Source organism: Diceros bicornis, chromosome 15 (assembly GCF_020826845.1).
Source record: "Diceros bicornis minor isolate mBicDic1 chromosome 15, mDicBic1.mat.cur, whole genome shotgun sequence".
Lineage (NCBI taxonomy): Eukaryota > Metazoa > Chordata > Mammalia > Perissodactyla > Rhinocerotidae > Diceros > Diceros bicornis.
The window spans coordinates 15,106,062-15,133,525 of NC_080754.1; the positions used below are offsets into that span (position 1 = coordinate 15,106,062).

Below are 27,464 nucleotides of genomic sequence, written 5' to 3' on the forward strand. Positions count from 1 at the left end.
GGGCAGCAGGTCCGCTCTCTACCAGTCGGGTTGTATTGTGGTTTTTGTTCCGGAACAGGAGCGTCAGGGACAGAGGCTTTTTTTCTTTCCCATAGCTTCTCCGCCTATGGACCCTAAAAGCTACTGCTGCTGCTGCTGCGGAGCGAGACGGTTACTATCTCAGCTCTAAGATGCGCGCTCTTCCATTAGGAGCTCTACGGCGGGAGTGAGGTAACCGTGCCCCGCGGGCAAAGAAGTGCGCGTGCGTCCGAGGGGAGGGCGCGCCGGTCGGGATCCCCGCTGCGCATGTGTGACAAGGCTTTCCCTGCCGGTGGAGGGAAACCTTCCCACTTCTTGTAGGGAGGTGTGGCTTTGGCCTCCCTAGGCTTGCGACCAGTTCGGCTGTCGGTGTTGGCGTTTGAAGCCCGTCTCCCATCAATCCTCCAGGCTCTGTGCGCTGTTGCTACGCCTGGAGGCTTTGGGCAGGTTACCTACCCGGCCCAGACTATGAATAATTTACATTTCTGCTGGGGGCCACGTTCATTGCGTTAAGCTCAAGTCGCATCTTACTGGTAAAATATTCGTATGAGGACTGTGTAGTGTCTTCAACATATCAAAAGAGGGCCTTAGATTTGATCGGTCATTGATTTCTAAGTTCTCATATACTTCTAACGCTAGTTCAGTATAAATTAACAGCAGTGTTGCAGATATTTCTATTTTGGTCATTATTGTAAGGAAATCTTTCCCAATAAGCTGTGTTTCCTGCTCCTAGGAAAGAGGCTGCTACTGAGTAGAAAAATACAGATCTGAAATTCTCTCCTAGAGCAAAGTTGCTAATAAGAATGAAAGTTCAAGAATCGCTTTTCTGCAGAATTGTGCAGTCTGAAAGTGTCAGTGGCTCGCTTGCTGCCTTTCACAGCACTTCTAATCTGGCCTTTGCCTTTTCTGCCTCTGGAGTTCCCGCTCCTATCAAATCTTGATTCTTGTTCATTTCCTCTCCCCGTAGTTTCTCTTGTACTTCTCAACTTTCTTGGTTCTGATACAGCCATAGCCAGGCATCTAAAAAATTCCTTTTTCTGTTCTTCACAAATCAATGGTACTTGCGTTATGCTCAGACTGCCAGCAGGGTTGCTCATGAACGTGTTCTTCTCTTAAAGGCAATTAAACAACAGTGGAATGGAAAGCAAGTGCTGTGGTCATCCCATATTAAGCTCCTTGTCGACAATGTATACGTTCCTTCTAGGGACCATATTTGTTGCTTTAAGCTCAAGTCGCATTCTCCTGGTAAAATATTCAGCCAACGAAGGTAAGTTAAGACTTGGAATATGTATGGAGCATTTCCATCTAATCACATTATTTTTCCTGTTTTTGGTTTCCTTGCGTATATAATGGGGATAATACCCTTTAAGTACCCTGCTTCATGTGAGTGATCAAGTATGTTTAAATTTGATTCTTTAAGCTTTCATTCCTTAGCAAGAAAAATTTTTGATGCTGAGTGAAATTTGGGTCAGGCAAGTATAGGATCAAACCCTTTACAGAACAGATCGTGACATCTGACTGTTGCCTCAATCAACAGCACAACAACACAACAGTGTTTCTGGGCCCATAACAATATGTATAATTATAATTTATTTTGAAATAAGCGGGAGGATATATTCGTTTGATCACCTGACATTTGTGAAGTGCTGTCTTAATTACTGTATCAATGAGACAGTATAGATTATTAGCTTTGATAAATACATGTTCAAGAAATCTTGTTTTTTTAATGTAGGAATTTATATTTAAACAAACAGTTTAATTCAACAAAACTGTATTGAGAGCCTCTCACTAGTTATTGATGACACATAAAATGATAACATCATGACCCTTAATGGTCGGCTTGGAGAGTCAGATGTATACATAAATCTCTACCTCAGTTAACATTTTTCTGCCAGGCACTAGGCTGAGTGTTTGTAGCAGGGTTCAGAATGCAAAAGACATAGACTTTGTTCTCAAGAACTCACAGTTTATTAGGAGAGACATACATGTAACTACATCATGAAAATAACAGTATAATAAATGCAGTTCTACACCAAAGATGCAGAGATTGTTTAGTGTAGAAAGTGATATATTCCGTCTGGGAGAGGATGATGTGGAGTGCAAAGGGATCAGGGAATACTTCTCTGGTAAGGTGACGGTTGATCCGCCAGAAGACAAGATGGGCAGGCTGTTCAAAACAGAGGCAACAGCCTGTAAAAATGAACAGATGCGTAAAAAAGCAGGGTGGATTATGAGACCATGTAGTTCAGAATTACTGAGCAAAAAGCTTAAGGGCTTGGAGGAGAGGGGAAGGAGTGCTTGGCCAGAGAGGGAAGTAATATAGAGAGTTAAGGACATCATATGCCATGCTGAGGACCTGGGACTTTATTCTCTAGGCCCTAGAGTCTGGGGATAAGGAATACTTGAAGGATTATAAACAGGAGGGTAAAATGAGAAAGACAATTATGGTAGCTGTATGGATGATGGAATAAAGGGGAAGAGACTGGAAGCAGGGTAGCCAATTAGGGGCTTATTGCAAATTCAAGCCACCGAGAATGAAGACTAACCAAGGCTCTGGAAGTAGGAATAGAGAAGAAAGGATAGATTCAAGAAATATTCTAAACATAGAAAAGACAGGATTTGGAGAATATATTGAATGTAGAGATTAAAAAGGAGGTGAGATTCTGGATAGTTCAAAGGTTTCTAGTTTGGAGTGATAAGTGGATTGATGATGTTCTCAGGTGAGATGGAGACTTAGGAGGAAGAGCAGGTTGGATAGAGTTCAGAGAGATTACACAGTTTTAGCTACGTACCTTCCATGAGGCCAGGAGCAATGTCCTTGTTCACTGCAGTATCCTGCAGTGTCTAGCACATCACATATGAGAAGGAAATGCCACTTAAATGAATAAATAGGAGGTAGTTATTCATAAGGGTATGCTTAGTGAGCATTAAATGTTCCAGAATGCAGATTTGGAGACATTAATGTTAAATTGACATTTAAAACCCTAGGAACAGAGGGCCAATTCAGGGTAGGCACTCAGAATGAGAAAATGAGCCAAGATCAGAAGTCTGAGGAATGCCAACATTTAACAGGCAGCTGACGCTCAGAAGGCCTTTAAGAAGGAATCGTTAGATGAAGGAACTAAATGTACGTGACTTGTAGAAGGGAAGGAATGAGTTTGAAGACTGAGAGGGAATTGCAACATTATAAGATAAGGATTAAAACGTGCTCTTTGGAATTAGTAATTAAACTATATTTGTTAATCTCAGAGAGTGGGTGGTTTGAGTACAGTGTTGGTTGCAGAAACCAGGTTGCGTGGGGACAAGACCTGAAAGGAAAGTGGGTAAAATGGAGATAATGAATGTTGACACTGTTTTAAGGAGAGAAAGAGAAGGTATGGTAGTTGGAGGGGTAGGATCTTATCTTTGATTTTTCAGATGGGAGAGTTTCGAGCATATTTATAGGCCAAGGAGAGGAAGCCAGCTAATATAGCGAAAGATAAAGGTGATATACTGAAGCCAGAGGACATGCTTATTGGAACAAAGTCCCTGAAGAGAAGGGAGGGCTTTAAAGGGGAGAATGGGTGAATAGTGGGGCTATGGCCCCTTTCTTTGGGACTAAAGGGGAGCCAGTAAGGATGGATATAATGTAGATAAGGTATGTGAATGTGGGCAGAAGGCGAGTGGAGGGAGGTCCCACGTGGTCTTGAGACACAGTGTGGGATCAACCATGAGAGAAATACAAGAAAAAAAACAATACAAGCAAGAATGAGTTCAAGAGCAGTGACAAGAGTTTCAGAGTTGTAGTCCAAAGTCCCCCACCCTGTTCTTGTGTGTGCATGTTGACTCATGTGTGTATCATGGTAGAGATCAATGCAAAATATTATTGGAGGCTAACAGAGTGTGATTTCAGTCTAGGTTTGAGCTCAGAAAAGGGAGGAGAGGTTTTAACTAGGCTTCAAGTGGTGGAGAAAGTTTAACAGGCAAATAATTAAATTCAGGTGGACGTTTATTAAGTGCCTACTAAGTGCAGAACACTGTTACCTGCTGGGTATATGAAGATGGCTAATGTGATCTCTTTCTCATAAGGAGCTTACATTCTGAGCATGTAAAAAATAACTAATACAATATCGCAAGTACTGTTAGAGAGGCTTATAGGTAGTGCTACAGGATCAGAGATGAATAAAGAATTGATTGTGCTTAGGTTGAGAAGGTCAGGGGAAACCACAAAAAAGAGGAAGAAAGGGCATTTTGGGTAGAAGGAATGTTGAGTTGGCGTTTTTCCTATGTACTTGGCCAGTTTTTGTTTTTAATATGATGACCAAGGGAAACAAGCAAATATTTTCAAAAGAAGAAAAAAATGCATTCCTCAGAATAGAACCTAATAAAGTTTATGTTTGTCCTTGCAAAATTATAGAGTAAGTTGTTTGTAAGCATTTAGGAAAGACAGGTAATAGTTAAGACCAAGGTGTACTCACCTTGTGAGTTAGAATGTAGCTTCCCAACTCGTCCGTGGGTTTGGATGTGTCAGAGTATTTCCTCTCAGCCCTAGAGGTAGCCAGAGCCCTGGGCCAGTTGCCTCTTGCCTCAAGTAGCTTCCTTCTTTTACCCAGATGTACCATTTATCCCAGAGTGCCAAACATATTATTTTCTGTGTCCCATGATATGAAACACATAGGAAAGCTCTGAGTTAAAGGAATATCACAGACAGAGTATACGTTGATTTTACCCTGTGTGCAGCAGAGCGGAATCCTGCCCGGTCTTTTTGTGTCATCCTCTCGCCTTCTGGTGCCATATCAGACAATGCTTTGCTGCTATTCGTAGGGTTTTCTGGCCAATTTTTTTGGAAGTGTGTGGCCAGGTCCTTCTTCCTGGTCTGTCTGAGTCTGAAAGTTCCACTGAAACCTTTCCACCATGGGTGACCCTGTTGGTCTTTGAAATAGTGGTGGCATAGCTTTCAGTATCACAGCAACACGCAGCCGCCATAGTGTGAGAGCCAACAGACGGGTGGTGTGGTTCCCTGACCGGGAAATGAACCTCGGCCACGTTGATGAGAGCAACAGATCTTAACCACTAGACCACCAGGGCTGGCTGTATATAAGCATTATATGGAACAAAATTTATAGTAAACATTTCTGTTACATTTCAGAGAACAAATACGATTATCTTCCAACTACCGTCAATGTGTCTTCAGAGCTGGTGAAGCTAGTTTTCTGTGCGCTTGTGTCATTCTGGGTTATAAAGCAAGGTGAGTCTTGAAATGGTACTATGTAAAAGTTGAATGGTGCTTGTTAAAAGTCACAGAATCAAAAAATGTTAGAACTGGAAGGAACATTTTATATCATTTAGTCTAGCCCATTAATTTTATAGGTGAGGATGCTAAGATGCAAACAAAAGTGTTTACCTATGTTCTGTAGGTGGAGAAACAGGCTCAGAGAGAAAGTGCTCTGCAGAGCTGGGTGGGAGGGGACAGAGCCGGGACTCCAGCCCATGTTTGTTGGCGTCTCGTCCATTGCTCTAGCCCATGACTTGTTCCTGCGATGGGTCACACAGCAAGTTAGTTTTTATTCACATTCAGGGATTTTCTAAACCACTGTTGTCTGACTTGATATGTAGCATATTGCAGAACAGTCCCCGTTTCCTTCAGGGGAGGCAGCATAAGACATTGGAGACTGTAATACGGAGAGACTGAATTCTGGGGCAGATTATTTTAACTTTTCTGAGCTCCAGTTTCATCAGGTCTGAAATAGGGATACTAATCCTTCCTCACGTCTGGGGTATCTAGCCTCTCATGGCTCTTCATGTGTATTAATTCTCCACCTTGGTTTCCTGTTTATTGAGCCTTAGCTTTCTCTACTCCTTTGACTTGCCTCCCCACATGTGGTAAACATAGAATTTAGAGTATTAAAGGGTTTGCCCCAGAAGATGTCTTTTCATACTCAAGAGTTTCAATCCATGCAAAGTTTCTAGTTAAGTTGAATACATTTCTTAATCTCATGAGATGCATGCATTATTTATAGGGCTTAAACTTAAATTGTTTTCTATCTTTTCACTTTTATTTTATATTCTCTCTGTTACGGTACCTCCCAAGTTTTTGGAAGTCTAGAGATGGGGTATTAACTCTTACTAGGATTAGTAAAAGTTCATTTTGTCTACTCTCACATATATATAAATTTTCTCCTAGTATCTCCCTTTCGTGGGGGAAAAAAATCCCAGCATGAAGGCTTGATTTTTTTCCTACTTATTTTAGCTTGTTGATCTCTCTCGGCTTTATGTTCTCAAAGTAGTAAGAAAAACACTAAATGTATCCTAAGTTGCCTTAAGTGACACTTCTATCTCAAGTTGACGGGAACTAGGAGAATCGCTATTCCTAAGGTGTTGCTGATTGTCAGGGATGAGGCATGGTGGTGGGTTGAAGAAAGACAGTAATGAAATCCTGTATCGTCTTTGATTTCTTAAGGCTAATCACTTATGGAAGCAAGTTCATAAAGCCTTTTTTAAAGAATTGTGTCAGAAATCAAATACAATTTACTTTCTTTAAAAATGTGGCCATTCTCATCAAGATCATTTGTTTATTGGTATATTTCTTTCCTTAGAGGATCGTCAAAGTAGAAACTTGAGATGTGCTTCCTGGAAGGAGTTCTCTAATTTCATGAAGTGGTCCGTTCCTGCCTTTCTTTATTTCCTGGATAATTTGATTGTCTTCTATGTTCTTTCCTATCTTCAGCCTGTAAGTAAATATGACAAAGAAAATAGCATTGGAAAAACACAGAGAATGAATCTCAGAACTAATTTTTCTTTTTTTTTTTATCATTTTCCTTGGCATCATTAGTTTCTCATTGCCCTCCCATGCCTTCCTGATGTTTGACCAGATCATCTGCATACTGACTTACCAGTCTGCTTGCCAGATTCTCTCACTGTTAAAGATGACTCTATTAAACCATGCTGACTGTTTGGCAGGAGTTACTCCCTGGCCACTGCATTTGGAGCCATCTCTCTTTGTGTAACCTTGATCAGTCTGCCTGTTTTCTAAGCCATCCTATGGTCACCAACCTCTAATATTAATCTCAACATCCAGGACCTCCAAGCAGACTGCCCTGATTAACTCAGAAAATTATACAGCTCAGTGCACCACTCTTTCTTACACCCACTTTAGTGTAGTTTATATGTATTCTATTTGTATGACTTTTTTTTATGTTAGTCCTGTCATTTAACCAGCAAGTTATTTAATGGTAGAGATTATATCCTCTCAACTCTATAAATATTATCTGTAACTGATAATACTAAGAATATTTCTCATCTCTCTTGGCATCCTCCTTACCAATTTAGAGAGCCATTAATAATCAGAATTAAAATTTGGTCTTCTGCTTTTACCTGTTACTTAGTTTGGATCATGTGTATGTTTCACTCTATTATTTTATAAAATGAAGATTTCTATTGCCATTGTTGCCAAAATGTGTTTTAAGTTTCTTTAAAGAGTAAATTCAGGCATTTGATTATAAATAGTATTTTATTGGTACTAGTCTATGTGAAGCTGCTTAAATATAGCCAAATCAGTTTGAGAATGGAATGAAAAGGAAGGATCAGGAAAGTAGTATGGTAGAAAACAGGAGTTTGATCTTTTGCATAGTTTAGAAGCTGTGTAACTAGGCAAGCCCCAACTGCTTGAGGTGTCAATTGCCCATCTGTAAGATAGAATAGTGTTACCATACCATCCTGGAAGTGGAGACCTGAGCCAGGTGATCACCTGAAGTTCCTTTCAGCTGTATGATCCGTGTTATTAGTAAGTGTTCATTCCATCTAAAATGTGTTCTCTGTTGGGGCCAGCCCGGTGGTGTAGTGGTTAAGTTCGCTCTGTCTGCTTCAGCAGCCGGGGGTTTGCAGGTTTGATTCCGGGTACGGACCTACACACCGCTCATCAAGCCATGCTGTGGTGGCATCCCATAAACAAAATAGAGGAAGATGGGCACAGATGTTAGCTCAGGGCCAGTCTTCCTCAGCAAAAAGAGGAAGATTGGCAATGGGTGTTAGCTCATGGCCAGTCTTCCTCACCAGAAAAAATAACAATTAAAAAAGAAAATATGTTCTCTCCTAAATTCTTGCTTCCACATTGTTTTTCAGATCTGAGAATTCTTGTACCCAATGACATAATTGTTCACATTCATTAAGTATATATTTGTTGTATTTTGTTTGTATCCAACAGATTATCTCTAAATTTGTATCCCTTTTCTACATCCCCACTACCAAAGCAAGACTGCAATTTCCTGTTCTTCTTCCAGCTTATTGCTCTGCGCTTCCTTCCTGATTGTGTACAACCACAGATATTAAAAAATAAATCACATGGCGTTTTCTGTGTATTGCTGTGCCCAAGTCTAGTTGGAAAGAATTAAACAGAGATGCATGGAGGTTTGGGGGCAGAGAGCTCTGATGTTTTGTTTACTCTATACTCTTCATGGAAAGAGTTTTCAGACTCCATCAGGCCAGCCAGGCCACTTGGCTAGGTGCATTTGCACTGCCCTTATTGTGATTGATCAGACCCACCACTTTCCCACTGTTAGTGGCCACTTACTTTCCTCATCTCTTACTCTTCTCCTGACGAGGAGTTCGCAACCATTTGTCTACAGAGAAGACACTGAGAAAACCTTAAAATAGTGGTTCCCATAAAAATTCAGTAGAAAAACAACAGTGTTGTGTTCTTGGAATTTTTGCTAGTTTTTATTGGATTTACTCCTATTTCTTTAATGCAGCTGCATATTAGCCATGTTAGCTGGTTATATAAGACTGTTGATGATTTTTAGGGTTTAATCAACCTAAAGTGACAGCAAGGAGGAAGGCAGGGGAACTAAATCAGTAGGATTTGTTTTTAAAAATTATTAATGTCATATCCAATTATGAGGAACGATGATAAAATTTCATACTTTCTGGGCCAAAACATACATATACATGTTCGGATTAATACTTTCATGTGAAATATGACTGAATTCACAAAAACAAATCTTTATAAAATCTGGCTAACACATTTCTAAGTGTTTAGAACAATGTGACTAAGTCCAAAGAACTGTCAGATAAGAGTTGAGTAGCGCATCACCATTATTGAATCACTACAGTTCAGCCAGGCGAGTTGATTCAATTCCTAGAACAGTAAAGATGCTTAAAAGCCTACACCTCAATTTCCTTACATATATAAGTGGGCCTAGCAGTACCTGCCTTCTCTCTCCCCGTAGAAGCAGTATTAAAAGGTTATAAAGCACTTTGAGAGCTTCAAAAGGTATGTCTTATGAGCATAATAACCATTATTTCTAAGCCTAAACCTTTAGAGTTTATAAATATTTGCAGATCTGCACATACAGATTATTTACACAGGCATTTGCTGAATTTCAACACATTTTCAAAGCCTGTACAATGATTTGATCATATCTGCATAAATTTGACAAGCAATAAAAATGGAACTTAATCCTCTAGTGAAATAGCTGACCTAATAACCCCTCTGGTTTTTTACCAAAAAGCCTTTTTTTTTGTCAGATAAACCGCCAAGCTGGGAGATTTCTGAGGTCAGTGCTTTGTTTGGATTGTAACTCTATCTTCTTTTTCTTTCTAGGCCATGGCTGTTATCTTCTCAAATTTTAGCATTATAACAACAGCCCTTCTATTCAGGATAGTGCTGAAGTAAGTAACTTGTTGTGAAAGTGTATATCGTACTTTAGAACGGCACAGCCTTGTTTCAGATGATATACCCAGAGCACCGCAGCCTCTGAATCCCAAGGCCAGGATTTTATTCCTAATTGGCTTTGTGTGTTGGGCAAATTTTCTAGCCCGTCTGGAAAGCAGCTCCAGTGCTAGCCTGTCTAAATCCTCTGCAATTCAATGTTAGAAATGTTTTTTCTTAGCATCTCAGAAAAAGATAATTTGGGTTATTATTATTTTAATTTTTAGTGCCAGATTTTCAGCAAAGAATTCATGAGTTTTTTTTTTGCGTAATCTCTGTACACTAACAGGGAACCAAGAAGTTCCTAAGATTAATATATTTGTTATTTGGAGTTTGGAGATGGTAGAGTGGCAAATTCTTTATTAAACTCCTTGAGATGAGTACATAATTTAAGCTCTAACTGGCAGAGGATTTGTATGAGGAATCTGGTTAAATTACGATTAATAAGAATGATAGATTTTTAAACTTTTCAAAAGCTATCACCAGTCTTTCCTGTCTCCAGGACGACCTTTGAATAAAATAAACATTTTTAAGTAAGTAGGCTCTGCTGGAAAGCAAAGGCCAGAATGTCCTAAAGTGATGTGGGTACTTAACCGCAGATTAATTTGTTACTTGATGATGACGAAGATGATGACAAAATAAAATTGACTTCTTGTTATATTTGTTGTGATTGTTTTTTTTTTTAATTTTACATTCATTTTCTCTTTTTAATTTCTTATTTCTCAATGTGCTTTGTCATAGTGTGTACTTTGGTAAGTTCTGTGTACAGAAGGGTGAGTGGCTTGGTACATAGGTACTCAGAAAATATTTGTTGAATCCATGATGCTTTCAGTCCGTAAATTATATGGAATTCTTGAAAGATTTTCTTTTACTGTGAGGAAGCATTAATTTAATGGCTGATGTGAGAGATGGGAAAAAATAAACATTATATCTCATCCAGTTTAAATGTTAGAGTACACTGAAATTTGCTTTGCATCATATTCTTCATTTTATTTATGAATTGTGAAAGTAATTCAACTAGCAAGTTAAAGAATGCTATTCCAAAAACATTTTAGTCTTTAGAATCAACATGAAAGTCACTTTGTAGGATAAAAAGTTGGCCTCTGAGAAAATACATGTAAGCAATAATATCTTTATATTGATTTTTGTGATAAAAGTAGATATGTACTCCCATGAAGGGAAAAAATTTTCTCTGACACGTAATGAAAGGCTCTTTAATAAGAGAGTTTCAGAAAGGGGTTTCAAAAACATGTTTTTTTAAACTAAGTTTTTTTCCCTGTGAAATGACAGTTTTGAGTACATGTGGTATTATACTTAAGTTATTATATAATACATAATTATTATGTCAAATTACATCAATTTAAAACTGAATTTACCAAAGGGAAGATGTAAAGTATGTATTGCCTGACTTAAAATTGGCCAGTAGCTTTAGTTGTGCCCACAGTTGTTTTTTTATTTTGTTTTTTAACTTCAGAGCCGAGCCATGCCTGTGAGGCCGATGTGAGGGGCACTCAGGAAGGCCCTACCCAGGGCTGGGCCAACTGCTTCTAGGCAACAGGGTGGGGAGGGTCTTCGCTGGACAGTGACAGGAAAACACTAAGGCCTCCTCAGGGCCAAGCGCTGAGCTGAGGGCCTTTCCCCTCTTTGGACTTAACCCCCCAGTGACCCCAGGAGGTGCGGCTCCGTTGACTGTAGAGCAGGGATGTCTGGGCTGGGCAGCGCCAGGGGCAGAGCGACCAACTCAAAATGAGCTGCCCCTGTCCGGCTGAGCATCCCAACACCACGGGCAAAGGTGGCCCTGTTAAATTTTTAAGCATTTAACTGTTTGTATTAAGAAAGTTAATTCTTAGTGTAACCAAATCCAAATCTATTTATATTGTAAACTTTATTTACTTTTAATACTATTAATTACAATAATATTAATTGTATTATTGCTAGTTTTAATAATAATTAACATTGTTATGAGCTAAAGTTCAAAACTTTTTCACATATTTTACCTCTTAATATTCAGAGCAGTAATATTGATTCTTACACATATGTTTGCTTTGTTGTTAATATCTCCCTGTTTTGAATCCTTGGAAGTTATTGATATTAAAGAGATAATAAAATCACTCTATTTCTGTTGTTTCCACAAGCACTAACTTAGCTCCCAGAGCGAGTCTTAATTTGATTTACAAATCAGCACTAAAGCTTCTCTTCATAGAGCTAAGATAATATGATAGTAAATCTAATGCTTTTATGAGAATCTTTTAAGAGTTTATCGATTATATTTTAAAGTCAACTTAATTTTGTTCCACTTTGATCGTTTTGTTGTTGGTAGTGTATGTTGTTTCTCTATTTGTTTTTCCCTACTTAAATAATCTACTGTTTGTGAATCGTTTGATGATCTTTTGCCCTTGGCAATAAAATGTTGACCTAGGAGTCGCAGCTTGAGTTCTACCACATATATTTAATTTGTTTGCCATAAATAACTTATTTTTCATTTAGAATATTAAAGCTCGTCTTATATTTGACTCTAGCAGAGCCATCAAATACCTTTCCCTTACAGATGAAAAATATAAGGCTATAGAGTTAGGAAAAAAGTCCAGTGACTAATGCAGGAATTTGAAAGTGGGAAAAAGAAAAGTATCACCATCCAGATGTCGTCTTGTCTTTTCTAGAGAAACCACTTGCGAATGTATAGATTGGTCCTTTGAAGGATAGCCATTGGTTCAAAGTGGAAACTGGTGGCAGACATTGTGCCTCAGAGCCTTACTGGTCTGCTCCTAAGTCTTGACAGCATTGTGTAATCTTGTTTGCTTAGGCTTTAGGAAATAACGGTATCAACCTCAGCATTGAGATTTGGGGGCAAGAGATAATTAAACCAGCACTTACTGTTACCTAAAGAATGTATGTAAGTTTCTCTGATATTTTCAAAGAGAAGCTATGGGGAAAAAAATTATTAAAAAACACATTTGGAGGGCCAGCCCTGTGGCTTAGCGGTTAAGTGCGTGCGCTCCGCTACTGGCGGCCCAGGTTTGGATCCCAGGCACGCACTGACGCACCGCTTCTTTGGCCATGCTGAGGCTGCGTCCCACATGCAGCAACTAGAAGGATGTGCAACTATGACATACAACTACCTACTGGGGCTTTGGGGGGAAAAAAAAAGAGGAGGCTTGGCAATAGATGTTAGCTCAGAGCCGGTCTTCCTCAGCAAAAAGAGGAGGATTAGCATGGATGTTAGCTCAGCGCTGATCTTCCTCACAAAAAAAAAACCAAAAAAAAAAAACATTTGGAAACGTGATGGGTGTCTTAGAAGTTATGGTAAAATTTAGTTACTCTCCAAACCAGCAGAAAAAGAAAAGTATCTCTCAGTAGTAAAAGCGTTCCTCCAAAGTCGTTCGTTCACTTGATGATTCTTTTTTATACCTTCTCGTTATAAATATGCCCCTGGTCACTCTCTCCGAGCTACTAAGACGTGTTATGTACACTTCTTTAATAAAAACAACAGTCGTGTGAGTCTTTCTGCTTAATTATTTTCCTGCTCTGCCTTGGTTTGCTACCACCAAATATGATAGAGAAATTCTTAGCTGACACAATTTGGGCCTAATTGTTGAGTTACTAGGAAGACTCAAAGTGGGGAATCATTTAAAAAAATACGTACTTTAAACAATTTAGCTTAAGATATGTAAATGTTCATTCATCTTTTTTTTTTTTTGCTGAGAAAGATTTGCCCTGAGCTAACATCTGCCACCAATCTTCCTCTTGTTTTTTTCTCGAGGAAGATTAGCCCTGAGCTAACATCTGTTGCCCATCTCCCTCTTTTTTTGCCTGAGGAAGATTAGCCCTGAGCTAGCATCTATGCCAGTCTTATGTTTTGTATGTGGGTTGCTGCCACAGCATGGCTGACGAGTGGTGTAGGTTCGTGCCCGGGATCTGAACCTGCAAACCCTGGGCCGCCAAAGCAGAAAGGCTGGACTTAACCGCTGTGCCACGGGGCCAGCCCCCTCCTCATTTAAAAAAAAGTTTTTTTTTATTGAGCTCACATTGGTTTATAACATTATGTAAATTTCAGGTGTACATCATTATGTTTCGACTTCTGAATAGACTGCAGAAGTTCACCACCAGAAGTCAAGTCGCCATCCATCATCATATGCATGTGTCATATGCATGCTGCTTTAGCCCTTTCTCCCTTCCCCCCCAGCCCCTTCCCCTCTAGTAAACACCAATCTGTTCTCCTTATCTATGTGTTTGTTTATCTTCCACAAATGACGTTATATGGTAATTGTCTTTCTCCGTATGATTTATTCCACTTAACATACTACCCTGCAAGTCCATCCATGTTGTTGCAAATGGCAGGATTTCATCTTTTTTATGGCTGACTAGTATTCCATTGTGTGTGTGTATATATACATGTGTGTATATATATACACATACCACATCTTCTTTATCCATTCATGCATTGATAGACGCTTAGGTCACTTCCAAGTCTTGGCTATTGTGGATAATGCTGCAGTGAACATAGGGGTGCATATATCTTTTCAAATTAGTGTTTCTGTGTTCTTTGGCTAAAACCCAGAAGTGGAATAGCTGGATCATATGGTATTTCTATTTTTAATTTTCTGAGAAATCTCCATATTGTTTTCCATAGTGGCTGCAGCAATTTATATTCCCAGAAGCAGTGTACAAGGGTTTCTTTTTTCCACATCCTCCCCAATACTTGTTATTTCTTGTCTTTTTAATTAATAGCAATTCTGACAGTTGTGAGGTGATATCTCATTGTAGTTTTGATTTGGATTTCCCTAATAATTAGTGATGCTGAACATCTTTTCATGTCCCTGTTTGCCATCTGTATATCTTCTTTGGAAAAATGTCTTTTCATATCCTCTGCCCATTTTTTATTGGGTTTTTTTTTTTTTTGTAGTTGTTGAGTTGAATGACTTCTTTATATATTTTGAATATTAACCTCTTAATGGGTATATGGTTCGCCAATATTTTCTCCCAGTTGGTGGGTTGTCTTTTCCTTTTGTTGATGGTTTCCTTTGCCATGCAGAAGCTTTTTAGTCTGATGTAGTCTCATTTGTTTATTTTTTCTTTTGTTCCCTTATTTGAGGAGACATGATATTCCAAAACATACTGCTAAGACTGATGTCAAAGAGCATAGTACTTAACGTTTTCTTCTAGGAGTTTTATGGTTTCAGGTCTTAGATTCAAGTTTTTAATCCATTTTGAGTTAATTTTTGTGTATAAGATAATGGTCTACTCTCATTCTTTTGCATGTTGCTGTCCAGTTTTCCCAACACCGTTTATTGAAGAGACTTTCTTTTCACCATTGTATGTTCTTGGCCCCTTTGTCAAAAATTAGCTATGCATAAATGTGTGGGTGTATTTCTGGGCTCTCAATTCTGTTTCATTGATCTGTGTGTCTGTTTTTCTGCCAGTACCATGCTGTTTTGATTACTATAGCTTTGTAGTGTATTTTGAAATCAAAGAGGGTGATACCTTCAGCGTTGTTGTTCTTTTCTCACGATTGCTTTGGCTATTTGGGGTCTTTTGTTGTTCCATATAAATTTTAGGATTCTTTGTTCTGTTTCCATGAAAAATGTCATTAAGATTCTGATTGGGATTGCATTGAATCTGTAGATACTGTTAGGTAATATGGACATTTTAACTATGTTTATTCTTCCAATCCATGAACGTGGAATATCTTTCCATTTCTTTATGTCTTGTTCAGTTTCTTTCAATAATGTCTTATAGTTTTCAATATATAGGTCTTTCACCTCCTTGGTTAAGTTTATTCCTAGATATTTTATTCTGTTTGTTGCACTTGTAAATGGGATTTTATTCTTGACTTCTCTTTCTGCTAGTTTGTTATTAGTGTATAGAAATGCAACTGATTTTTGTCAGTTGATTTTGTATCCTGCAACTTTGCTGTAGTTGTTGATTATTTCTAATAGTTTTCTGGTGGATATTTTAGGATTTTTTATATATAGAATCATGTCCTCCGCAAACAGTGATAGTTTTACTTCTTCCTTTCCAATTTGGGTACCTTTTAATTCTTTTTCTTGCCTAATTTCTATGGCCAACACCTCCAGTACTATGTTGAATAGCAGTAGTGAGAGTGGGCACCCTTGTCTTGTTCCTGTTCTCAGAGGGATGTCTTTCAGTTTTTCACCATGAAGTATGATGTTGGCTATGAGTTTGCCATATATGGCCTTTATTATGTTTAGATACTTTCCTTCTATACCCATTTTATTGAGAGTTTTTATCATAAATGGATATTGAATCATGTCAAATGCTTTCTCTGCATCTATTGAGATTATTATGTGATTTTTATTCTTCATTTTGTTCATGTGGTATATCACATTGATTTGCAGATGTTGAATCATCCCTGCATCCCTGGAATAAAGCCCACTTGATCATGGTGTATGATCTTTTTAATGTGTTGTTGGATTCTATTTGCTAGTATTTTCTTAATGATTTTTACATCTATATTCATCAGTGATATTGGCCTGTAATGTTCCTTTTTTGTGTTGTCCTTGTCTGGTTTTGGTATCAGGGTACTTTTGGCCTCATAAAAAGGGTTAGGCAGCATCCCCTCCTCTTCAGTTTTTCAGAAGAGTTTGAGAAGGATAAGTGTTAAATCTTCTTTGAGTGTTTGGTAGAAGTCACCAGAGAAGCCATCTCGTCCTGGGCTTTTGTTTTCTGGGAGGTTTTTCATTACTGTTTCAGTCTCTTTACTTGTGATTCGTCTATTCAGATTCTCTATTTTTTTTTTTTTGATTCAGTTTTGGGAGGTTATATGATTCTAAGAATTTAGCCATTTCTTCTAGGTTATCCAATTTGTTGGGGTATAGTTTTTCATAATATTCTCTTATATTTTTGTAGTATCTGTTGTAATTTCTCCTCTTTTGTTTCCAATTTTATTTATTTGAGCCTTCCCTTTTTTTTCTTAGTGAGTATAGCTAAGGGTTTGTCAATTTTGTTTATCTTTTCAAAGAACCAATACTTAGTTTCATTGATCCTTTCTGTTGTCTTTTTAGTCTCTATTTCATTTATTTCCTTTTTGGTTTTTATTGTTTCCTTCCTTCTACTGACTTTGGGCTTCATTTTTCTTCTTTTTCTAGTTCTTTTAGGTGTAATATTAGATTGTTTGTTTGAGATTTTTCTTGTTTCTTGAGTTAGGCCTTTATTGATATATACTTCCCCCACTTAGTACCACTTTTGTTACATCCCATAGGTTTTGGTAGATTGTGTTTTCATTTTCATTTGTCTCCAGGTATTTTTTTATTTTTCCTTTGATTTCTTCATTGATCCAATAGTTGTTCACTAGCATGTTGTTTAGTCTCCACATATTTGTTACTTTCCTAGCTTTCTTCTTGTAGTTGATTTCTAGTTTCATACCCTTTTGGTTAGAAAAGATGCTTGATACAATTTCAGTCTTCGTAAACTTATTGAGACTTGTCTTATTTCCCAACATATGTTCTATCTTTAAGAATGTTCCATGTGCACTTGAGAAGAATGTGTATTCTGCTGCTTTTGGATGAAATGTTCTTTATATATATCTATTAAGTCCATCTGGTCTTGTGTTTCGTTTAAGGCCAGTGTTTCCTTGTTTACTCTGTGTCTGGATGATCTATCCATTGATGTTAGTGGCATATTAAAGTCTCCTACTATTATTGTGTTGCTGTCAATTTCTCCGTTTAGTTTTATTAATAGTTGCTTTATATACTTTGGTACTCCTGTGTTAGGTGCATATATATTAATAAATGTTATGTCTTCTTGTTAGAATGTCCCTTTTATCATTATATAATATCCATCTTTGTCTCTTGTTATCTTTTTTGGCTTGAAGTCTTTTTTATCTGAAATATGTATAGCTGCATTCACTTTCTTTTTGTTGCCATTTGCTTGCAGTGTCATCTTTCATCCCTTCATTCTGAGCCTTTGTTTGTCTTTGGAGCTGAGATGGGTTTCCTGGAGGCAGCATGTTGTTGGGTCTTGTTTTTTAATCCATCCAGCCACTCTCTGTCTTTTGATTGGTGAATTCAGTCTATTTACATTTAGAGTGATTATTGAATTTGAGGGCTTAATACTGCCATTTTATTTTTTGTGTTCTGGTTGTTCTATATTTCCATAGTTTCTTTTCCCTTGTGTTTCTCTCTACCATTTCAGTTTGGTGGTTTTCTGTGATGTGTTTCTCAGTTTCCTCTTTTTTTTGTTTTGTGACTCTGCTCTGAATTTTTGTTTATGGTTACCATGAGGTTGTGTAAAAGATCTCATAGATGAGATGGTCCTTTTTCTGCTGATAGCATCTTATCTGTTAGCCTATGCATGTTCCATCCTTTTCCTTCTCCCTGTCTATGTTTTTGTTGTCACAAATTATCCCTTTTTGTATTATGAGTTTGTTAGCAAATTGAAGTGGTTATAGTTATTTTTTTTCCCCCTTTTCTCCCCAAAGCCCCAGTAGATAGTTGTACATCACAGTTGCACATCCTTCTAGTTGCTGTATGTGGGACGCTGCCTCAGCATGGCCAGACAAGCGGTGCATTGGTGCGCACCCGGATCCAAACCCAGGCCGCCACTAGTGGAGCGCACACACTTAACCGCTAAGCCACAGGGCTGGCCCCAATTATAGTTATTTTTGATGTTTTCTTTCCCTTTAGCCTTTATGTTACAATTAAGTGTTTATTAACCTATTCTGATATAGAGTTGCAATTTTCTGATTCTGTCTATCACCCTGCTCAAAGATTTGTATGCCATTGCCTTTTTGTTTCAGGTGGGAGGGGGCTACTTTCAACATTTCTTGTAAGGCAGGTCTAGTGGCGATGAACTCCCTCAGCTTTTATTTGTCCAGGAAAGCCTTTATTTCTCTTTCATATCTGAAGGATAAGTTTTCTGGATAGAATATTCTTGGCTGATAGTTTTTATCTTTCAATATTTTGAATATATCATTCCACTCTCTCCTAGCCTATAGAGTGTCTGCTTAGAAATTCCCTGATAGCCTAATGGAGGTTCCTTCGTAAGTTATTTTCTTCTCTCTGGCTGCCTTTAATATTCTTTCTTTGTCATTTACTTTTGACAGTTTTAATATAATGTGTCTTGGAGAAGATCTTTTTGTGCTGAGATAATTAGATGTTCTATTAGCTTCATATACTTGTATATCCAGTTCCTTCCTCAGGTTTGGGAATTTCTCAGCTATTACTTCTTTAAATAAACTCTCTGCTCCTTTCTCCTTCTCTTCTCCTCCTGGGATACCCATTATCCTTAAGTTGCTTTTCCTAGTTGAGTTGGATATTTCTTGTAGAATTTCTCCATTTTTTAAAAATCTTAGTTCTCTCTCCTCTTCCGCCTGAATCATTTCTAGATTTCTATCTTCAAGCTTGCTAATTCTCTCTTCTATATGATCTGCTCTATTTCCAATGCTTTCTACTTTTTTATCATCTTGTAATTGTATTCTTCAGTGCCAGAATTTCTGTTTGGTTTTTTTTAGAGTTTCAGTCTCTTTGGTGAAATACTCTTTCTGATTATTTATTTTATTCCTGAGCTCATTGAACTGTCTTTCTGAGGTTTCTTGTAACTTGTTGAGTTTCTTCATGACAGCTATTTTGAATTCTATTTCAGTTGGATCGCAATCCTTTGTGACTTCATGTTTGGTTTATGGAGAGTTGTCATTCTCTTTCTGTTCTGTAGTGTTACTGTAGTTCTTCATGTTGCTTGACGAGTTGATCCTCTGCTGGTGCATTTGTGGTAGCAAACACCTTCCATATTTGAAAACGGCTTTGGTTACTTTGATTCTGAACTGCATTTGGTTATATTTGAGAGCCTGCACTTGCCACCTTCCACACTTCTGCCAGAGGCATCGTCAGTGCCTTCTTTATCCTCAAAGTTTGCCTGTGCCTTGCTGCTTTCGATGTCACTGCATTCACGAGTGTCACAGCCAGGATCACCAGGCTGTAGGCACCTCTGCTGCTTCCAGGGTCACTTGGTCTCATGTTCCCCCACTGGCTCTCTGCAGCCCCTTCAGGGGCGCAGTGCTGTTGCATGCACCACCTGCACTGCTGCTCCTGGGTTATCTGAGGGTGTTGGCAGCGCCACTGCCAGGGGCACTGGGTTCACAGGTGTCACTGCCACTGCCTGGGGCCCGGGGTCTTGTATGCAGCCCCCACTGCTGGTAGGGCCTGTGTCGGGGGTGCTGTCACTGGGGGCGGGTCACAGGTAGTGCTGTGGCTCCTAAAGCCTCAGGTTGTGGGTGCCATCCACCACTGCTTGGGACAGAGTGGGGCCTGAGCCGTGAGTGCTATTGCTGCTCCTGTAGCCTCTGGTCTCTGGTACTGGTGCCCTTTTTGAAACCTCAGGACGCAGGCACCACTACCACTGCCAGGGGTATCCGCCTCTTGGATGCAGCACCACTACTAGGAAGACTGGTGTTGGAGGCTCCGCCACCAGGGGACCGGGACCCTGGGTCACAGGCATCTCACAGTTCTGGAATCTCTGGTCATGGGCCACAGTGATTCCTGGCATCTCTGGGAGCATGGGCTGCCTGGGTTCCTGGGGCCTCCGTTTGTGGGTGTTAGCTCAGTTCCTGGGGCATCTGGTCATAGGTGCGACCACAGGTCTGCTCTTGGGAGCTGCTGCCCCTGCTCTCTAGTTCCACTGCCTCCAGGAGGTCCAGCCTACCCGCCTTCAGATGTGTAGATGCATGGATCTCTCAGGTGCTCTGGTGTGCTGTGCAGAGTCCTTTGTTGGTCAATGGATGTCCGACTGGTTGTAACTTAAAGGGGAGAGACACAGGGAATGACTCTCTCCGCCATGATGCTGACGTCCCTCTGTTCGTCGTTCTTTTGATGAAGAGCTAAGGCCTTTCCTTTGAGTAGGTGTAGGGTTTGCTGATTGGAGTTCTTTGGCTTCTTTCATGCTTGAAGCTGCATTTGTTATACATCATCTGTGATTTCTGGGTTCAGTTTCTTTAAAGTAGAGTAAGTCCTTAAAAAATACTTTTGGAGTAGATTCTTCTAGATTTTTGTTATTCATTCCCTAATCTTAAAATTAGCTCACCTATACATAATTCAGAGGCAGTTTTTTATCTTGTGAGTGAGTTGCCTTTAACTAGTCTTTCTAAAGCATTCAACTTAGTTTTCATAAAAATAGCAATCCTTTTCTTTCACTCATAATTTATCATTTATGTAATTTTTAAAATATATAACTACAGTAATAAGGTTACCTGGCAAAAACATGTTTAGAAACATAGACTCTTTGTGAGCAATTCACTTGAGAGCGGAGGCCCTCGGGTAGCACAGCCTTCTAGCCGCAAGTGTTCAGCTGTCAGCATCAATATGAGTGTTTTCCTGGGTAAGTGGAGATGAGTTAAGTGAATTTCTACTGTTGAATCCACTAAACTGAGGAGCAGACTCTTCTAGGTACAAGCAGTCATCATTTGTAAGAGCACAGCTGACTTTACAGGACAATTTATTAAGCTTTATTTTTTTTTTTGCTGAAAATCTACTATTTTCAGCCTAATCCTTAATAATTTTTACCTTCCCTAGAACATTACCTTGAATGAGTAATTATTTACAGTAGGTACTATTTAACTTGTTTAAGGCTTTGTCTCCTTAGATCTTTTTTTCTCAATGTCACTATTAGTGGAAAATGTAAAGCTATGAGAATTGAAAACTTCTAAGGGACTATAGATTATGTCATTGCTTCATTTGTGTTGTTATGCAGTAATTGGCTATATAATGATCTTTATAAGTTGGGCACCCATTCTTCATCCCTGTCTTTTTTCTATTTCCATTTGATTTGCTCTCTACCACTCTGTACCAGCTGCACCTTCAGAAATTTATGGACTAGTTCACAGTTCCTGACCGCATGGCACAGGGCTATGCTAGCCCCGTCACTCAGTGCTAGATCTGGTTATTTGAAAGTGTCTACACGAGAAGACATATGATGTACACAGGTGTGCTGCTATCTAGGCTGGTCTTTGCATGTAGCAGTTTCATAGCTTGGAGCTCTGTGGAAACATTGGTGAAATCAGACACGTCTTTCTATATATGCATCATCGGAACTCAGAATTAAACTTGAGGTGCGTTGGTCCAGAAGGAAGACATATAAAATCATGGTTCAGATCCCTTCCTTGCTCTTTCATAAATACGTGACCTTAGGGAAGTCAGTTCACCTTTCAGAACACTGTCTCTATTAGAACAGGAATTGCCTGACCTACAGTAGGTGCTCAATAAATGCTCTGAAATTCTCATAACTTTGAGTTCTCGCCTGTTGCTTTACACTTCTGCCTTTCATTATGTTATCCTACTCTTGGTGTCCCTCTTCTTCACATGACTAATTGGTCGTCAGACTTGAAGCTTCTTTTCCCCTCAGAGGCCTCTCTGTCCACCTCAGCCTGAATCAGCAGCTCCTTTTTCCTTGGCTAACAGTATACATTCTCATTGCCCTTGCAGAGACTCTCCCTTCTGCCTGGGTTTGTCATCAGCTCCCTTTTCACATGGCAAACTTCTGGTTATTTTTCATCTTTCAGCCCAAGAGTCATTTCTTCTTTGAAGCAACACCTGACTGTTTATAGACTCCAGTGCTTCTTCCTCAGTGTACCCCAATTGTTCCATGTATCACTTGTCACACATTACATTGTCATCGTTTAGTGTCATGGCGCTCTCCCTGTTAAGTGTAAATTCCTTGAGGATGGAGATCAGGTCTTCTTTATCTCCCCAGAGTGCCTGGCACATACTAGCTGCTTATTAAATATCTGTTGAACTGAATGAATCCACAAAATGGGATAATAATAACATGTCTTCTGTATCTCACAAGTGCGTTGTTTGACAAAATAAGTAAATAAAGCATTGTTAGGACTTTGTAAACTGAAACACTAAAAATACTTTTTTCCTTGCCTTATAAAACAGTAGTTTGCTGTAAAATGCTTTATGATTAGGCCATGGATCTGGGAGCTAGCTTCCTCCTTAAATCATTTTTGCATCATGAATACCTTCAAAATTTGACAGAGCTTTGAAGGGACTCCTGGAGGTGGGGGGAGGGCCAGGAATTCACCTCTATAGAAGATTTGGCACACGCTGCAAGGACTCACAGATTTCTGAAGCTCGTCACGTTCTGGCTCATGGAGACCGGGTTGAGAATCCCTGCTGTAACTTACTTTATAGCGAGATAAAAAGTACTCTTTCCAATGTCCAGGATCAGCTCTGGAGGTAGAAAAGATGCTTGGTTAAACCTACAGATTAGAAGGAAACTTAACTCTGAGGAGAAATGACTGAATGGCCGTAAGGGATAGTTATTATAAAATTAAATAAAAATATCAAGTTTAAGAAGGAGAAAAACCAACAGATTTCCTTTGAGCTTGAATTGGAAATGCTAGCAAATACCGGGTATGGGTTATTCAGCCAAGTACTCAAGTGTCTGTCTGAGTTTTCAGTAGAAACAGTTGACATGAGAGGAGGGAAAGGAAACAGTAGTAAAATCTTGTTCTTCATCTTTGGACAGGAGGCATCTAAACTGGATACAATGGGCTTCCCTCCTGATTCTGTTTTTGTCTATCGTGGCCCTGACCGCTGGGACTAAAACTTCACAGCATAACCTGGCAGGACATGGATTTCATCATGATGCCTTCTTCAGCCCTTCCAATTCCTGCCTTCTTTTCAGAAGTGAGTGTCCCAGAAAAGACAATTGCACAGCAAAGAAGTGGACTTTCTCTGAAGCCAAGTGGAACACCACAGCCAGGATTTTCAGTCACGTCCGTCTCGGCTTGGGCCATGTGCTTATTATAGTCCAGTGTTTTATTTCTTCAATGGCCAATATCTATAATGAAAAGATATTGAAGGAAGGGAACCAGCTCACTGAAAGCATCTTCATACAGAACAGCAAACTCTATTTCTTTGGCGTTCTTTTTAATGGATTGACCCTGGGCCTTCAGAGCAGTAACCGTGATCAGATTAAGAGCTGTGGGTTTTTTTATGGCCACAATGCATTTTCAGTAGCCCTTATTTTTGTAACTGCATTCCAGGGCCTCTCGGTGGCTTTTATTCTGAAGTTCTTGGATAACATGTTCCATGTCTTGATGGCCCAGGTCACCACTGTCATCATCACAACAGTGTCCGTCCTGGTCTTTGACTTCAGGCCCTCCCTGGAGTTTTTCTTAGAAGCCCCATCAGTTCTCCTCTCCATATTTATTTATAAAGCCAGTAAGTCACAAGATCTGGAATATGCACCTAGGCAAGAAAGGATCCGAGATCTAAGTGGCAGTCTTTGGGAGCGCTCCTGTGGGGTAAGTTTGTGAGGATGCTACTTTTTGCCTGTTCTTCCCAAATTCAGAGCCTGGTTATACAGGAAAAGAAATAGATCAGTGCTGATTTATCAAAGAATGTATTGGATCTCTGTGACTTAAAAATCATTCAACAAACATTCATTGGACTCCTTATGTGTGCAAGGGCTCATGATAATGCTGCCAGGGGTCGAGAAAAGGTATAAATCACAGTCTCAAGGACCTTATGCATTAGTTGTATCATAGAGTAGTATAGAGTCACAGAGCTGGAGGATGCCTCAGGTTATCTGGTCCAGTCTTCTGAGTTTTACAAGTGAAGGCACAGATGCAGAGAGGCTAAATGGTTTACAGATAGTAAGTGAAAGAACTGGTACTAAACCCATGAGGTCTGTCTCCTAGTCCATTACTCGTTCCAGCCTACCACAGTTGGGGAGATAAACCTCATTGGGAAGAAAAGTTGATCTTCAACATTAGGAAGTCTTGTTAAACATAAGTGGAAGGCCTGGCTCCTTAATTTTCCTGTAGTTATTCGTAAAGCACAATGTGCCAGAAGGGCAGGCCTTGTTTGTCCCAGTGAGAAGGTGGTTTTCAAAAGGATCTCTACGTGTAAGAGAAAAATGTTTTCTAGAAAAATACTTATGTAGTTATTGTGAATAAGTATTATTATGCCAGTTGCTTATAATTGTTTCAGGAGGGTCCATCAGTCATGTTATTAGCAAATTAATAATGATCTTTTGGAGATTCAAGCAAGGAGTAAGATATATGTTATAAATAAAAGATGAAATAGACTATCTAGCTTTAAATTTACAATTTTCATGAACACACAAGATAGGGAATATTTCACACAATGAATGTTTCACGCTTTGGGAAAGTTAATCTCTTGCTTATTTGAGTTCATGGCAGAGCTTCCCTCAGTAATGCCACTGAAGTGGTGATGCAACAGACTCTTCAGATGAAAAAATTAGAGGCTTGAGTCCCAAATGCCCTGATCTCAGCTGGAGTATAGACCCAAGAGTCTTGTATTCTGTTTCAATGATCTGATAACACTGCGTGCCCTACTTTTTAGGTAAAACAAAATTAATTTCGGTGACAAGGCCTGGTTCATACCTATTTCTCCACTCTTTAGTCGTTTCCTCTCAAGACCAGCAGAGGGTGCTGCTTACTGGGCTCATGTTGTTAACTTTCAAATTGAAGTGCTGAGATGCGTTTCAGTTTTCTTGATCTCGTTATACCTGAAATTCACTTTCCAAGGACTTAAGTATTTATTTAATTTCATGTGACCAGGTTGTATTTATAGTGTAATGAAATAAAATCCATAATTTGTTAGTAAGATTTCTCCTTAGTAATCATTAAAAATGCTACATTTCTAGTTTTGTTTTAATTACTGATTTCATGTTTCCTTTTAGGATGGAGAGGAACTGGAAAGACTTACCAAACCCAAGAGTGATATTGAGTCAGATGAAGATACTTTCTAATCAGTACCCAAATACTTGGCATCTCTCACAAACCTTATTTTCACATTTTCAGCATGTGTAATACTTGTCTTTTCACTTTGATAAACCAAGAACATTTCTAAAGCATAATACTGTTTGCATATATCTAACCACTCCCTAAGCGGTTCCATCCAAGACTTAGAGGACCCAAAGGCTAAAAAGTTCTAAGGAACTGACAGAGGAGTGATAGTATGGAGACTGCATTAATGGCCCTGTACTTGATAAGTCAGGAAGATATATTCACAGATTATTTTCCTTGTCCTCCAAGGTTCCAAAAAACTTGTAATAATCACGTCAAGTGTACCCTATAAACATACCAATAGAGGTCAGTTTGCCAGATCATCATAATTCTGTAGTTCTACTCTGCATGCCTAAGTCTTCCCTTTTTTATTATTATAAATATTACCTAGGTTGTCTGTGAATTTTGAGGCATTGGAGAGAGACATTTTGCAATTAAAAAATAACATGACTCTTTCTAAAAAATTTGGTTGAAGGACCTTACTGTCTAGCCAAAACACTGATTCGAGGGTAACCTAGTCTTGTGCTAAATGTTTTGCTGAAGAAGCAATTTTTCAGAAACAAAATCTGAGAATTTTAATTTCTAGGAAATTATAAGAAATTTGATTTTTAGTGATCTCTTTTGATGTTTTTCTACACAAGTAAGCTTCAGTATAGGTGAAGGCTGGTTCCCAGTCACCGCGGTTATCACTTGTATTTTAAATGACTTAAACAAGTCGTGGTGGGGTTTTTTCTTCTCAGTTTGACCTCATTACTCTTGGATTATTATATTTTAAAGAACTAATAAGCCATTTCATTTTATTAGTTATTAATTAGAACTTAGGACTATTATATGTCTTTATATCATCTCCTGTTCCTAGGAGTTGAGACACTGGCTTCAGAATCATGCCAGATTGTCAGTAAGATTGATTCCTAAGAGTTCCTTTTACAAGGATCACTTTGCAAATAAGTGACTTTTACTGAGATACAAATAGTATAACTCTACAAAGAGGAAGACCAATAATAAATAAAGCCCCTTACTGTAATGATATTTCACACTTCAAGTGCACGGTATTTTTCCAGATATTTTTGCATGCAGCCAATTGACTCTATGACGTAGAGAAGTCAGATGAGAGATAATTTTAAAAGGAGAAAACACAATCGACTTGCCCAAGGTCACACAGCTGGATGGTGATTGGACAAAAGAGTCAGCTTTTGCTAATCGGCGTGTATGTTTACAGAGCACCACACTGTCAGTGTGTACGCTACACTTTAAGGTGTCGTTCTCATGCCATCTATTCATTTCTTCTCTTCTTTCCCCTAATTTTCATACAGATGAACATAATACTATTATATAATCCATCTGTGATATCCAGAATAATGTGACTGGTAAAGAGTTGGTGGAAATTTATGAATAAAATAATTATTAAACCTATATCTTGTGTCACCACTCTGTCGTGTGTGGTGGAATGCAGAGTACTTTTAATTTCAAAAAATAGAACGAAGCAAAAACCCAAACAACTTTTAAAACTTTCAGTAGATTTTGACTTCTGAGAATAGCAGAACTGTTCACCTTATCGTAGGCTTTTCCATCAGAGTTCTGTGAAACAGGAAGACTATATTATTATGGCAGTTCATTTCAAAGGTAAGGAAGATCATGTATAGGAGGACCTCAGTTTTAGGAAATACAGCATACAAAACATTTATCTTACAGAACAGATAAAATTACAACAATATTATTTGTAAAGATAGTGCCTACAGAATATATGAAACAGCAGATTCTGCTAGTTCATGGAGATTGATTTTCTTATTTATGATTACTTTTTTTCATCTTCCTTTTTGGAAAGCATTTGTTGCCCAAAGTAGGGATTCCTTGTGTTAACTTACCAATTAATGAGAGAGAAAGAGCTGGAACTAAAACGTGAAGTTCTGATATAGATCCTCTGGAGTACTTTGTGGGCACTTCTGTTTTAAAAGGAGAATACCTGGAAGATTAGAAGTCTAGAAACCGTAT

The 27,464-nt window shown here is 38.8% G+C and overlaps 1 protein-coding gene across 3 annotated transcripts; it reads left to right on the top strand.

Moving 5' to 3' along the window:
• The first annotated feature begins 32 nt into the window (after window positions 1-32).
• SLC35A5 (solute carrier family 35 member A5) lies at window positions 33-26,588 on the top strand. Of its 3 annotated transcripts, XM_058555780.1 has the most exons (7): window positions 33-210; window positions 1,137-1,285; window positions 5,147-5,245; window positions 6,594-6,727; window positions 9,596-9,663; window positions 23,183-23,963; window positions 25,367-26,588. In XM_058555780.1, exons 2-7 carry the CDS (start codon window positions 1,156-1,158, stop codon window positions 25,433-25,435), a joined length of 1,281 nt encoding a protein of 426 aa, XP_058411763.1. In that variant the 5' UTR covers window positions 33-210; window positions 1,137-1,155; the 3' UTR covers window positions 25,436-26,588. The 3 variants fall into 3 exon arrangements, with proteins under 3 accessions (XP_058411763.1, XP_058411765.1, XP_058411764.1); XM_058555782.1 differs by lacking the exons at window positions 33-210; window positions 1,137-1,285; window positions 6,594-6,727 and having other exon boundaries at window positions 5,202-5,245; XM_058555781.1 differs by lacking the exons at window positions 33-210; window positions 1,137-1,285; window positions 5,147-5,245 and having other exon boundaries at window positions 6,641-9,265.
• The last annotated feature ends 876 nt before the right edge of the window (window positions 26,589-27,464 follow it).